The sequence below is a fragment of the Desmodus rotundus genome, chromosome 7, assembly GCF_022682495.2.
Source record: "Desmodus rotundus isolate HL8 chromosome 7, HLdesRot8A.1, whole genome shotgun sequence".
Taxonomy (NCBI): domain Eukaryota; kingdom Metazoa; phylum Chordata; class Mammalia; order Chiroptera; family Phyllostomidae; genus Desmodus; species Desmodus rotundus.
The window spans coordinates 117,298,509-117,311,903 of NC_071393.1; the positions used below are offsets into that span (position 1 = coordinate 117,298,509).

The window sequence follows — 13,395 nt, forward strand, 5'->3', positions numbered from 1 at the left end:
GTAACTTCTCTGTGCCTCAGTTTCCTGTCTGTAAAATGGGGAAAATGATAATAATACTAATACCTACTTCATAGAGAGGATAGACTGATTTCATGCCTGTCCCTGATTTTTTCATGCCTCCCTGTATCTACACCCTGTGTTAGCACCTTTCCTGACTCCGGGCTTGGCCATGTCCCTAGCTTTGGCCATTGGGTCAGTTACAAGCTTGAGTCAAGCAGAGGCATGAGAAAGAGATGTGGATTTCTGCCTCGTAATGTGCGCCTCTGTGTGGGCCTCTCTTAGACTGCTACCACAGTCATGAGGAAGTACCAGGACTAGCCTCTGGTCATAAGGAATTGACTGTGCCAGCTTCATGGAACCACGTGGCAGACACGTGGAGGACAGCCAAGTAGTTGTTCCAGGCAAATATGTACACCAGAGCAGTGCCTCGCTCACTGCGGGTACATGAGCCAGCCCAGCCAAGATCTGCCAAACCTAGCCCAGATAGGCTGGCTTTCTAGCCAGCCGGCCAATGGACTTATGGAAAATACTATGTGGATGCCGGTTTAAGCAACTAAATGTTGGAGTGGCTTGTTATGGAGCATTATTGAAAATAGGTAACCGGTATACAAATTGGTGCCTAGAAGTTTGATGCTGCCAAAAACCCAACCCAACCCTAAGGTATATAGCAATGACTTGGGGGTTGGAAAACAAGTTGAGAACAGCATAGGTGATAGAGAAACTGCTAGAGCAGGTTGGAGAAAAGGTGACCCATGTTATGTGTGGTGAAAAATCAGTAAAACTGTTGTCTGAGATAATGTGGAAGGTAGAAGAAGTACTTAATGAACTAAGGAATTTGAGTGATGAGATTTCCATGTAGGATGTTGAAAGGCTTTTACTACCTGTATATGATAAGGTACTATGAGAAAGAGATGAGCTAAAAAAAAGGAAACAACTAGTTTGTCAACAGAATTTAGAGGGACTCTAAAGGGCCCAGAACCTGCTGAATTGGTAAATAAGATGGTTCTTCATCTCCAGTCTCCCTAGTTTATGGAGAATTCTCAGTGTAATACAAGGTCTGGAACTTCTGCTTCCTGAATTGATGGAGTAATAGGGAATGTATTTACTTTCCCACCTTAAATAATTAATGGAATACAAAAATTTACAGTGTCGAACAAGGTAAAATTAGTAACATCTCAAAAACAATAAAAAATTACCAGGCACAAAGAAGTAGGGAAACATGACCATAATGAAAGAAAAATCAATCACTAAAAACAGACCCAGAATTACACAGATGACAGAACTATGAGACGAGGACATTGAACAGCTTTCATTTAGTCAATTAGTTATATAACTTTCATGTGTATAACAAGATAGAGAAAAACATGAACATATTAAGGACAGACATGGAAGATTATATATAACATGTAAATATAAATTATATATAATCTATAAATACATTTATAGATTTAAATACATTTATAGATTTTAAATATATTATACATTATATATTTATGTGTTACATAAATATATATTATATATAATTAAAAGCTCCAAATCTAACTTGTATAAAAATATATCTCTGAAAAGCAAGGACAGACAACCAAGATGACTCTATCCAGCAAAACTATCATTTAGAATGGAAGGGCAGATAAAGTGCTTCCCAGACAAGGTAGAGCTAAAGGAATTCATAACTACCCTTATTAATAAATAAATAAATAATAAATAAATATAGCTCTGATTATATGAAATGTTAAAGGGAGTTATTTAAGAAAAAGAAGATCAAACCTATGAACATTAAAATGACAATAAACTCACAACTGTCAACAGCTGAATCTAAAAAGACAAAAACAAAAACAAACTAAGCAAACAACGACACAGGAACAGAATCATAGGTATGGGGATCATTTGGAGGGTTATCAGCTGGGAGGCGGAAGGTGGAGAAAGGAAGAAATGGTGTAGGGATCAATAAGCATAATCGGTAGGTACAAAATAGACAGGGGGAGGTTAATAATAGTATAGGAAAGGGAAAAGCCAAAGAACTTACATGCATGACCCATGGACATGAACTAAGGGGGGGGTGGGGATTGATGGAGGGAAGAGGGGCACCGGGTAGAGGGAGGCAAAGGGGAAAGAATTGGGACAACTGTAACAGCATAATCAATAAAATATATTAAAAATATATATCTCAAATAAAAATATATCAGGTAGGATTAACAGAAGGTTAGACACTGCAGAAGAAAAAAATATGACTTTTCAGACATAGCAATATGAACTATCCAAAATAAAACACAGAGAAAAAAAATACAAAAAAACCCCAAAAGAATAACTTAAAGCAAGCTAAAATATGTATAATTGGAGTCCCAGAAGTGAAGAGAAAGTGGGAGGGGGAAAATATTTGAAGAAATAATAGACAAAAACTTCCAAACTCAGTGAAAATTATAAACCCACAGACCCAAGAAGCTCAATGAATCCCAAGGGCAAAAAGCATGATGAAAATAACACAACAAAATCAAATTGCTTAAAACTAGCAATAAAGAGAAAATCTTAACGACAGCAACAGTATAAGGGCATAACATGTAGAGAAGAAATAGATAAGAATGACAGTAGACTTTGTCTCAGAAATAATGTGAACCAGAAGACAGCAACATCTGTACTCACAGAAAAACCCCATCAACCTAGGATTTCATATCCAGCAAGCATCTTTCAAAAATGAAGACGTTATAAAGACTTCTTCGGACAAACCTTAAGGAATCATTCCCAACCGACCAGAACTACACGAAATGTTAAAGGACATACTTCAGGCAGAAGGAAAATTACACCACATAAAAGTCTGGATATGTACAAAAGCACCAAAAATGACATTTGTGAGACTGTAACATTTTTTTTCTTACCTTAAAAAATCTTTTAATCTTATCTTAAAAGTGATAATTGACTGTTTAAGACAAACAAATAATGTATCGTGGGATTTTGCCATGTGTGGAAGTACAATGTTTGACAACAGCAGCACAAAGGCTGGGAGAGGGAAGCGGAAGGCGTCAGGTGTTCCGCCAGCACCTGAACGCATGCAGACTGAGGCAAATTAAAGATGTATGCCATGAACCCTGAAGCTACCACTAAAAATACAGAACACAAGTATAGCTAATGAGCTAACAATAATATTAAGAAAAACACTTAATCCAAAAGAAGGAACAAAACACAAACAAAGGAAAAAAGGAACAAAGCCCATATGGGACAAAGAGAAAATAAATAGCGTGATGGCAGATTTAAACCTGATGGTGATGGGCTGCGTTGCATCCTCCCCGCATCCCTGCCCCCCCCCCCATTTACATGTTGGTGTCCTAACTCCCAGTGCCTCAGAATGTGACTGTGTTTAGTGATAAGGTCTTTAAAGAGGTGATGAAGTTAAAATGGGGCTGGTAGGTGCACCCTATCCAATCTGACTGACATCCTTACAAGAGGAGAAACTTGGGGGACACACACACAGGGAAACAATGGGAAGACAGACAGAAGACAGCTGTCTGTGAGCCAAGGAGACAGGGCTCAGAAGAACCCAGACCCGCCAATACCCGGTCATAGACTTCAAGTCTTGAGAATTGTGAGAAACTAAGTCTCTGTTGTTTAAGCCGCCTAATCTGTGGTACTCTGTTCTGACAGCCCTAGCAAACTAATACACTAACCACGACAAACATCATACTAAATGTAAATATTCTAGACAACCAGCTTCCCACCAGCACACCAACCCAGCCAGAACATGGCCAACTTGTCCTTTTCATTAATAAATCTCTGAATCAAGAAGAGTTGCATTTGGTCCTAATTAGATCAGAACATCCTGGACCCCCAGCCTAATGCCATGGTTGAATGAGGCTTGTGCATGTCTGGGATGGGGTGTGACTACTTTGCATGTGGGAGGGACTGAATCATCGTGACAAGAAGGAAGACGTGGTAAGATGATGCTGTTAATGTGTCCTCCAAAAAGATATGTTGAAGCCCTAGCCTCCAGTACCCGTGAATGTTAACTTACCTGGAAGTAGGGTCTTTGCAGATGTTAAGATGAAGATTACTGGATCGGGGTGCGCCCCAGTCCAATGGCTTATGTCCATATAAAAAGACAAGCGACAAAGACACAGCCACACACTGAGGGAAGACCACCGTGTGAAGATGGAGGCGGAGACTGGAGCCATGCAGCTATAAAGCAAGAAGTGCCAAGAACCACCAGAAGCTGGGATCCTTCCTTAGAGCATTTGGAGGGAGCAAGGCCCTGCTAACACTTTGATTTTGGATGTCTAGCCCCCAGAACATAAGAGAGTAAATTTCTGCTATTTAAAGCCATCCAGCTTTTGGTACTTTGTTCCAGTAGCCCTGGGATACAAACACACCACCTCATAGCCCCTGCCCTGACTGTTCCCTCTGCGTGGAATGTTTTCCCCGAGCTGGTTGGATGGCACAGTCCCTCCTTTCTTTGAGGCATTCACTCCAATGAGCCCTTATCGAAGGGACCTGTCACAAACAGCAGTAAGTCCCCACACCCAGCACTTCCTTTCCCCCTACCCTTATTCTTCAAAGCCTTTCCACCAACTTCACAGTTCATATATCGACCCATGAATTGTTTCTCTTTCTCTCCTGGAAGGAAAGAATCCTGAAGGCAGAGGCTTTTGTCTTGTGGCTCATGGGCGCATCTTCTCCTCTAGGACATGGCGGGCGCTACTAAATACTGGGTGGCCCCAAAAGTCCATTTCGCTTTCTCCAAAAAATAAAAGACACATTTTTCATTTTCACCAATAACTTTATTGGTTTGGATATTTTGAGTATGTCGGCTATCTCTCCCGTGGTATAACGTTGATTGTTCTCAATTAATGTCTTCATTAGATTGCTCTCAACTACAACTGGTCTACCCAACCGTGGAGCACGGTCTAGTGAGAAATTTCCAGCATGAAACTTCACAAACCACTTTTGACATGTTGTATCAGTCACAGCACCTTCTCCACACACTGTCCAAATCTTTTTTTGCATTTCAGTTGCATTTTTACTTTTCTTGAAATAAGAAAGCATAATGTGCCAGAAATGTTGTGTATTTTCTTCCATGTTCAATATTAAAATGGCTACACAAAAATTTGCCATTTTAATAAGTTTTTTTAAAAATGCATGCTGATATGACAGCTGTCACAATACAATCTAACAAAATTGTTTCAAATGAAGTTAAAGACAACTAAGCACTACCCAAGCCACCTCATGAAAAGAAACCAAATGAAACTTTTGGCCAACCCAGTATATCCTGATTGAATGCATGAGTGTCGGTGCAGGGAGTACCAGCCGCGTACATCCCCAAAGGGGAGAGGACAGCACCAGCGTAGTGACTAGGCATCCATCTGACGTTGGAGCCCGAGGCCTAGTTCTGATCACAGTTATTTCATACCAGCTATGTGACCTTGTGTAATCTCTCTGAGCTTCGGTTTCCTCATCTCTGTAAGTCAGGACAATAGCACTTAAGCGAAAGGCTAATTTTGAGGATTAATTGGCTGATTTTATCAATAAATAATTGAGGTACAAATCTCTGTATAATCCACATACACCTAACGATGAGTATATATCATGTAGTGCTATATGCATTCAATGTGGTAAGCACCCACATTCGTCTCAGATGCATTATAATTTAGTGATGAAGTGCATGGCCCTAGAGACATTCTGCTTGGTTACATACTTACCAGTTGCGTATCTTTGAGCAAGCTACTTAACCTCTCTGTGCCTTAGTTGTCCACGTTAATATTTAGAACAGTGCCTGGCACCTACCGAGTGCTCAGCGGATGTTAACTGCTACCGTCCTGCTCTGCGTAATGGCATCACAGTCAACCACAGGCTGCATCTATGGGGGCCCGAAGGTTACAATGGAGTAAAGTCTCTGTGAGAAGTAAAGGGATATGTGGTTGAGGAGGAATTTTTTTCTCCGACAAGGCCAGCATCTGTGGGGCTGGGCAGTAGGCGCCCCGTCACTCAGAGCACCTCAGTGGTGAGTGCGCAGATTATGTTCCAGTCGCTTCAGCGCCCAGGATCCTGCCCCCGCCCCTGCCCCCCTCCCCGATCTACACATTCAGAGGGTGCCACAGCCTCCCCAGCCCCAGCTGCATGGTCTGCAGAGGACACTGCTGTAAATTCTCTGTCGAGGACCTAAGACCCTGTACAAGAACACAGGTCCACAGACGCTACCGTGACACGTATTCCGTGCCGCTGCCATTCTGTGGTAGTGTGGAGCTGGCCTGTCCTGTGCTCGGGAAACACTTGAGGTCATAATGATGTAAAACAGAGGTATGTTTGATTTCTTCCACAAACTCAATGCCACAGAGGGCCCTTTGTGCTAGACAGGGTCAATGGAACCAAAATCGAATTTCCAGCATCAAAATATTGAGTCCTCAGTTCTGTGCCCTCTCCATGTTAAGCAGCCTTTTAAAACTTTTATGATGTCATCACAAATTTCTTTTATCTGACCGCTGCTCCAGCGTGCAATAACCGAAACCACACCCCCATGACAATGTCCTATATTGATCTCTCCATCTTGATTCCTTGTCCCTACTGATCCTCAGGCTGCCCTCACTCCCTCCTGACAGTCACTATTAGGCAATGTACACCTTGCCCAGCCAGTTTCTCCCCTGTATTTCCAAGCAATCCAGCCCACATCCCTGTTCATGCAGCAGCACGGACAGCTTCAACGTTCTATTTCTGACCCTGTCCGAAGGAAGCAAGGGGAAGGCTTGTGGGACTGTGTTTATAAAGTGTCCAGTAGTGTCCAGTCATCCTAGGCCTTCACATGGCCCCCCACTCAGTCACTTAGCAAGAGCAACTTCCAGCCCTGCAAGTCAAATTCATGGTAAGTTCCCTATATAGATGCACCGTTTAAAAATCTTTTGTGCTGTATTTATACTGTAGCTTTTCTATGTTTAGATATATTTAGATACACAGATACCAATTGTGTCGCAAGTGCCTACAGTATTCAGTACAGTAACATGCTGCACAGGTTTGTAATCTATGAGCAATAGGCTGCATTACAGAGCCTAGGTGTGTAGTGGGCTATGCCATCAAGGTTTGTGTGAGTGCACTCTATGATGTTTGCACAATGATGAAATGGCCTAATGACACACTTCTCAGAACGTGTCTCCATCATTAAACAACACATAACTATATTCTTTTATCATGTAACTTAATTTTCTATGCATTTCTCAGGCACACTGGCACACTGGTGCTCCAAAAATTCTAATTTTCCATTCTGGACCCTCCACAAGGTCAGTGTGAGCAGCCCTTTTATTACCCTTCCCCGTTCCCCGCAACGAGGTGCGGCTTTACCAGTCTTGGCCTACCTGTGCTATCCAGAAGAGTGGTTGCCTACCCAGACGAGGCAAATAGCAGAGAGAAAGCAAAAAGAGGGAGGCTCGGTGCAGGAATACTATAGAGGTAGAATCCACGGGGATTGGCATTTAATTACATGAAGAGGCATAAAGAAGCCGCAGGAACTAAAAATGGCCTTGAAGCTTTTCACCTGGGTGACTTCATGAGGGTGATGACATTTCCCAAACACGGAGCAGGGCAAGATTTGACAGGGACTGTGGGAAAAAATAAATTTATTTTTTCCATCTTAAATTGGAGATGCTGGTGGTAAACAAGTGGAGATGTCTAGCAGAAAGCTGAAAATAAAAGCTGGGTTTCAAGAAATGTGAGTGCTTTCCGTGCTGAGGGAGGTAACTGACACCAAGGAAGCCGATAGGATTTGTGGGGGACAACTTCACTGAAGCAGAAAAGAGGGCTGATGGCTGTGGACACCTGTCCTGTAGGAGTCACAGATTGAGTATGTCCAAAGTGGAATGAATCACCTTCCCACAAAACCCGTTTCTCTTCTTGTTTTCTCTAGTTGAGCCAACGGCACCAACTCTCTGTTATTCACTCTGGCTCGGGAGCTCGGTCCTCTAAGTCTCCCACCTTAATTCTTTTCACAGTAAGTTTCCTCTATAGAAGATTCTGAAAATCCATAAAAATAACAGATCGTAGACATAGTCTTTTATAATGGAACTACTCTGTAGTATATCATGCTGGTCATATTCCTATGCAAGTAAAGATTTAATTTTCTTTATACATGATTAGTCATGCTCTACATTTTTAAAGTAACAGTTTTATTAAAGCAAAACAGTCAGCAGAAATGTACACAATCAGAAATTGATGATGTCATTAAATATTCTCCCACAATTTCGAAAGGCTCACAGGTACTCCATCCCACAGATGTACCGTAATTTAGGTAACTCACCACAGTTGTAGGCTCTCTGGCTTTTTTCTAGTCTTCTCACCTCTCCTTCCACAACGCTGCAAAGATAAACTTACCTGTTTTTAACATTTTGGTGTCCATTTCCAATTTTTCCTTAGAATAAAACTCCTAAAGACTGAATTTCTGGGTTAACAGTCCTGTGCACTTTTAAAATAAACTTTTAGTTTTAGAGTTGTTTTAGGTTTGCAGAAATTACGAAGGCACCACAAATCATTGTTATATACCCCATGCTCAGTTTCTCCTATTATTAACATCTCTAGCTGTGCAAATTAGTATAGCACATTTGTCACAATTAATGAACCAATAGTGAGATATTATTATTAACTAAAGCCCATACTTTATCCAAGTTTCTTTACTTTTCACCTAATGTCCTCCTTGCTGTTCTAGTATCCCATTTCTGATACCACATTATATCAACTTGTCATGATGCCCCAGGCGCCTCTCACGATGCCCGGGCTGTGACAGTTTCTCAGACTGTCCTTGTCTTTGATGACCTTGATAATTTTGAGGAATATCGCTGAGGCATTCTGTAGAATGTTCCTCAGTTGGGGCTTGTCTGGTTTCCTTCTTACAGTCAGAGCGGGGCTGTGGGTTTGGGCAGGAAAGAGATAAAAAACCCCTCTCCTCACATCTAGTCCACACACTGCCAACATGATTTAGCGCTGGAGATATTAACCTTGATCGCCTGGCCGAGGCTGTGCTTCTCCTGCCTCTCTACTGCAAAGTCACTGATTTCCACCCTTTACTGTACTCTTCGGAGTTACTGTGCACAGCCCACATTTAAGGAGTCCGGAGTTGCGCTCCGTGATGGAGTATCTACATAAATTATGCGGAATTCTCCTGCACTAGAGAGTTAACTGTTCTTCCCGTTCACTGATTTACTCCTATCACTATTCATTACCTTGTATCAGTGTGTACTCACAGATGCTTTTTATTCTTTAGTTATAACCCAGTAGTACTTAGCTTGTTTTGTTGCTCAAGGCATGTATATTTTTAATACCCTGAGTTACTCACTGCAAAGCTACCTGCCAAAGCTTGTACCAAGTCAAACGGTTAATAACATGAGGATCCTCTTCCCTGCAACTTCACACACACTTTATAAGAAAACACGTAGGTCAGTAAGAAAGGGCAAGATCTAAGCTCCTCCCTAGCGCCCAATTTTCTGAAGAAGATAAGGCCAGGGTGGGGGCGTCCTCCCCCAGATGGGCACCTCACCCACTGCCTTGGCCCCGCCCTAACCGCGGCCCCTCCTGGACCCAGTCGGGCACCCGAGCATCCCCGTGGCCCCGCCCTACTTGGGGCGGAAGTGGGCGCGGTCGCTGGCCGGAAGCGCTGGATCGGGGTGGGTCGTCTCGCGCAGACAGCTCCTCCCACTCCACCACCGACCCTCCTCCCCGGCCCAGACCGGAAATGAGGTCAGAGAGGGAAACCTCGCCGGCGAGACTCGGCCCCGAAACGGCGGCTGGTGGAGGTGCCTGTGACAGCTGGTGAGGGGAAGATGCGGGTTGAGAGGGTCGGGGGCCAGGGGGCCGGGCCAGCGGGACTCTGGGCCGTGGCTTAGCGGCTAGAGACTTCGTATTGCTGCGGCGGCCGGCCGGAGGGGCGAGGGTGACCGGGCCTTGTTTTTCAGGGCCCGTCGCCTCTGTCCCGCGGGTCGGAGTCTGGCGGTTTCGTGGACGACGGTCACCTCGTCTTCTTTCTGGCTCTTTTGGGCTGGCGACAGCGCGAGGGCTTGCTGTCCAGAGCCGTGATCGCCGTCGTCCTAGGGGCGGGCGGGGGCGTTGGGGAGAGTCCTTGGAAACACGCCTTTTCCCCCTCCCACGTGTGGCCCTGTTGCGACACCTGATCTTGGAGAGAGCTCAGTCGCCAGGACTTGCTCTATTGCAGTTTCTGTCCTGGTGGGACTGACTCCTTGCCCCTGGTGAGCACGAAGGAGAAGTTGCCTCCTGCCTTTCTCGTTTCCTCCGCGCCCCAACCTTGTCTTCCCCTCCGACCCCGCATCTGCCTCCCTTTTTCTGCCAGGATCCCCTTCTTCCTTTGCGTGAATCAGACAGCCTTTCCTCTCCCCGAGTGCTTGCCCGGACCCGGGGGTCCTCTTGCGCTGTGCCTCCGAGACTGGAGGTGTGGGAGTCCCAGGGTTCTTCTGTCACCTACTTTGCGAATTGCGGTCTTGGAGGCAGGAAAAGGTTCTGCACAAGGAGTTGACTGGTAACGTAGTTCCATGTTAAAGTTTGTACAGTTCTGCCTGAGTTTTTACAGCAGTTGTTCTTCATTTGGGAAGTAGTTTTAGACTGTTTTGGTCTTAGGGACAGTTATCTCCCAAACCCCAGTCAGGGCGTTTTAAACTACTTCTTATTTTCTAAAGGGAAGTAGTCATTTTGTGTGTGTGTGGTTTTTGACACTTTGAGAGGTTTTGTTTGGTTGGTAATTTGGGGACTAGATGTCTCCATTGTGCCCACCGATGTGGCAGATAAGCCAGTGGACTGTTTCATGCCTTTGAGTTCGTTGGCACTGGGACAGCATGAAAATAGGTTGTGGAAGTCCTTTGCAGAATGCAAACCGCAGGAACGGAAATTCGGTCAGAGGGTGGGACCACTCAGAGATTTACACTCTAATTATGGTCTTGAAATACTTCGGCCTTAACAAGGGCTGGAAAAAAAGTGCTAATTTAATATGTATTTAATAGTTATTATACAAATTATATTAGATGTTTCCATTTAAAAGGGCATTATGAAAATTGGTCTTTACTACTTTCCTCCCTTTGAAGGTTTGCCTCTGAAGGTACCCCTGAAGTACGATGGTTTGACGTGAATGAGCAGAAAAGTAGGAGTGCAGTTAGCTAGAAATGGTAAGGACTCCACCCACCCCTTAGTCACTGCAGCCTTAGTCACTCCCTGTTTTTGTGCGACAGTCTAGCACAAAAGCCTGTCCTGTCGTTGGGATGATCCCTTATTTTCTGAAGGGTGGGACAAGAGTTTAAAAGTTGCTAATTATTAAAAAATACATGATACACTCTTATAAGGTTCTTTCCCTGGTAGCTTCCAGGTGGCAGTTGGGAGCAGAATGGGTATACACTTAGTCTGTTTTTTCCATTCAGAGGACAAATTCTTGGGTCACTAAAACTGCAAACAGTCTTCCTGAAAGTGGGTCACTAAAGTGTCTTTCTGTTCCCTTCCACAAGCATTCTTATCAGTGACCTCAGACCATAAGGCAGTCCTTCAGCCATGGTTTTGAAGTTGTGTGTTTTTCTGCTCCTGTCTGATGAGACATTTTCTTATTTTTTTGGATCTCATCATCAGGTAATTTAGTGACAGGTTTAACTGGGGAAAGAGGGGAAAAATGTATTCCCCTGAGTTTGCTTGTTTATGCTAATATCCCAGTTGTCCTCTGGTGAGTGAGTTTTTGCGCTTAAAAACATGTTGACTTTAGGCATTTAACGAGGGCCACACACCTATTTTCAGTGGCCAGAGCGAGCACAGATGGAAGGGTTCTAAGTGTGGCCAGATGAAAGGTGACTGTTTTCTTTAGATATGGCAGACTCCGCAGTGCTGTGGTGTATTTTGTCAAATTATTCTAAAACAACAGAAACTATTCAGGCTCTCTCTCTTTTTCTGAACTTCCTTTTGGCAGATGTGGCCTCATGGATGAGCTGGTACATGACTTAGCCTCAGCCTTGGAGCAGACATCTGAACAGAATAAGCTTGGTGAGCTGTGGGAAGAGATGGCCTTGAGCCCTCGGCAGCAGAGGCGGCAGCTTCGCAAACGGAGGGGCCGGAAGCGTCGTTCAGACTTCACTCACCTGGCAGAGCACACCTGTTGCTACAGTGAGGCCTCTGAGTCCAGTCTGGATGAGGCCATCAAGGACTGTCGAGAAATGGCCCCAGTCACCAATTTTAGCGACTCTGATGACACCGTTGTAGCCAAACAGCACCCAGGTCTCAACACCATTGTTAAGAGTAAGCAACATTCTTGGCATGAATCGGACTCCTTTACTGAAAATGCGCCTTGTCGACCGCTCAGGCGCCGGCGGAAGGTGAAGCGAGTGACCTCAGAGGTGGCTGCCAGCCTTCAGCAGAAGCTCAAGGTATCAGATTGGAGCTATGAGAGAGGGTGTAGGTTCAAGTCTGCTAAGAAGCAGCGTCTGTCACGCTGGAAGGAGAATACTCCCTGGACCTCATCAGGCCATGGATTGTGTGAATCAGCAGAAAATAGGACTTTTCTAAGCAAAACAGGAAGGAAAGAAAGGATGGAGTGTGAAGCCGATGAGCAAAAACTGGGCTCTGATGAGAACATGTCAGAATGGTGAGCTTTCTTTTACTTGGTCAGAGATTTTCCTGATTAATTGACCCAAAGTACAAATCCACAGTCTTGACGAAATGAACTTCCTTCCAAACCAGCCACTGTGATAATTGACTTTGTAGCTCTCCTTTAACCAATCAGCCAGTGTTTAGTTTTTAAAGAACATTCATGATTGTATTTCCCTATGCAAGGACGCTATAATGTAATGGAAACACAGTTGTTTCTGAAAATTGTTTAAAACTTGCGCTCCAAATGCATAACCAGAATTTTATTTTAAAAAGTTTGCTGCTGTTTATGCCACGCAATTCATACATAGGTATTGTTTTTTAGAAGCAGGGTCTCAGCAGAGGCTGGGTGGGGGTGGGGGTGGGGTGTGTGTGTGTGTGTGTATTATAAATGTTGGTGCCAGGCACAAAGAGTTTGTAAATATTCCTGGTACTGCTTTTACCCGTTAAGAATCATGTCTTTAGATACTTTTGGGCCATAATTCTGTTCTCTGCTGCTTAGAGTTTGACTGTATTGAGTTTACTTTTTATGGCTGTGACGTTCAAGTGGTCTGAACACATGGCAGGCCTTGAAACTAACAGCGCTGAGGCCTGTCAGTCTTACGTCCAATGTCATCGAGCCAGAAAAGTTTGTCTGTAATGGGTGCATGTTTATAGTGTCAGTGTGGTTTTAATTTTTACATTTTAGGAACGCTGAAACTCCCCAGCTTGATACTCTAATATTATTAACAATAATAACGTGTGACTTCTGTTTCCCACCGGGAACGCTGCTGGTGTGTTCGACGGGCAATGCTGTGTGGCGAGGCA

General features: G+C 44.0%; 1 protein-coding gene across 4 annotated transcripts in view; it reads left to right on the plus strand.

Moving 5' to 3' along the window:
• The first annotated feature begins 9,683 nt into the window (after window positions 1–9,683).
• GPATCH2L (G-patch domain containing 2 like) overlaps window positions 9,684–13,395 on the plus strand; it is a 52,882-nt gene continuing 49,170 nt past the window's right edge. For 3 of the 4 annotated variants that reach the window (XM_071222071.1, XM_024567377.3, XM_071222072.1), the window contains exons 1-2: window positions 9,684–9,771; window positions 11,915–12,586. In XM_071222071.1, the coding sequence (XP_071078172.1) occupies window positions 11,925–12,586 (662 nt within the window). In that variant the 5' untranslated portion in view covers window positions 9,684–9,771; window positions 11,915–11,924. Of the gene's footprint in view, window positions 9,772–11,051; window positions 11,133–11,914; window positions 12,587–13,395 lie in introns of all 4 variants that reach the window. The other variant, XM_024567378.3, reaches the window with a different exon arrangement.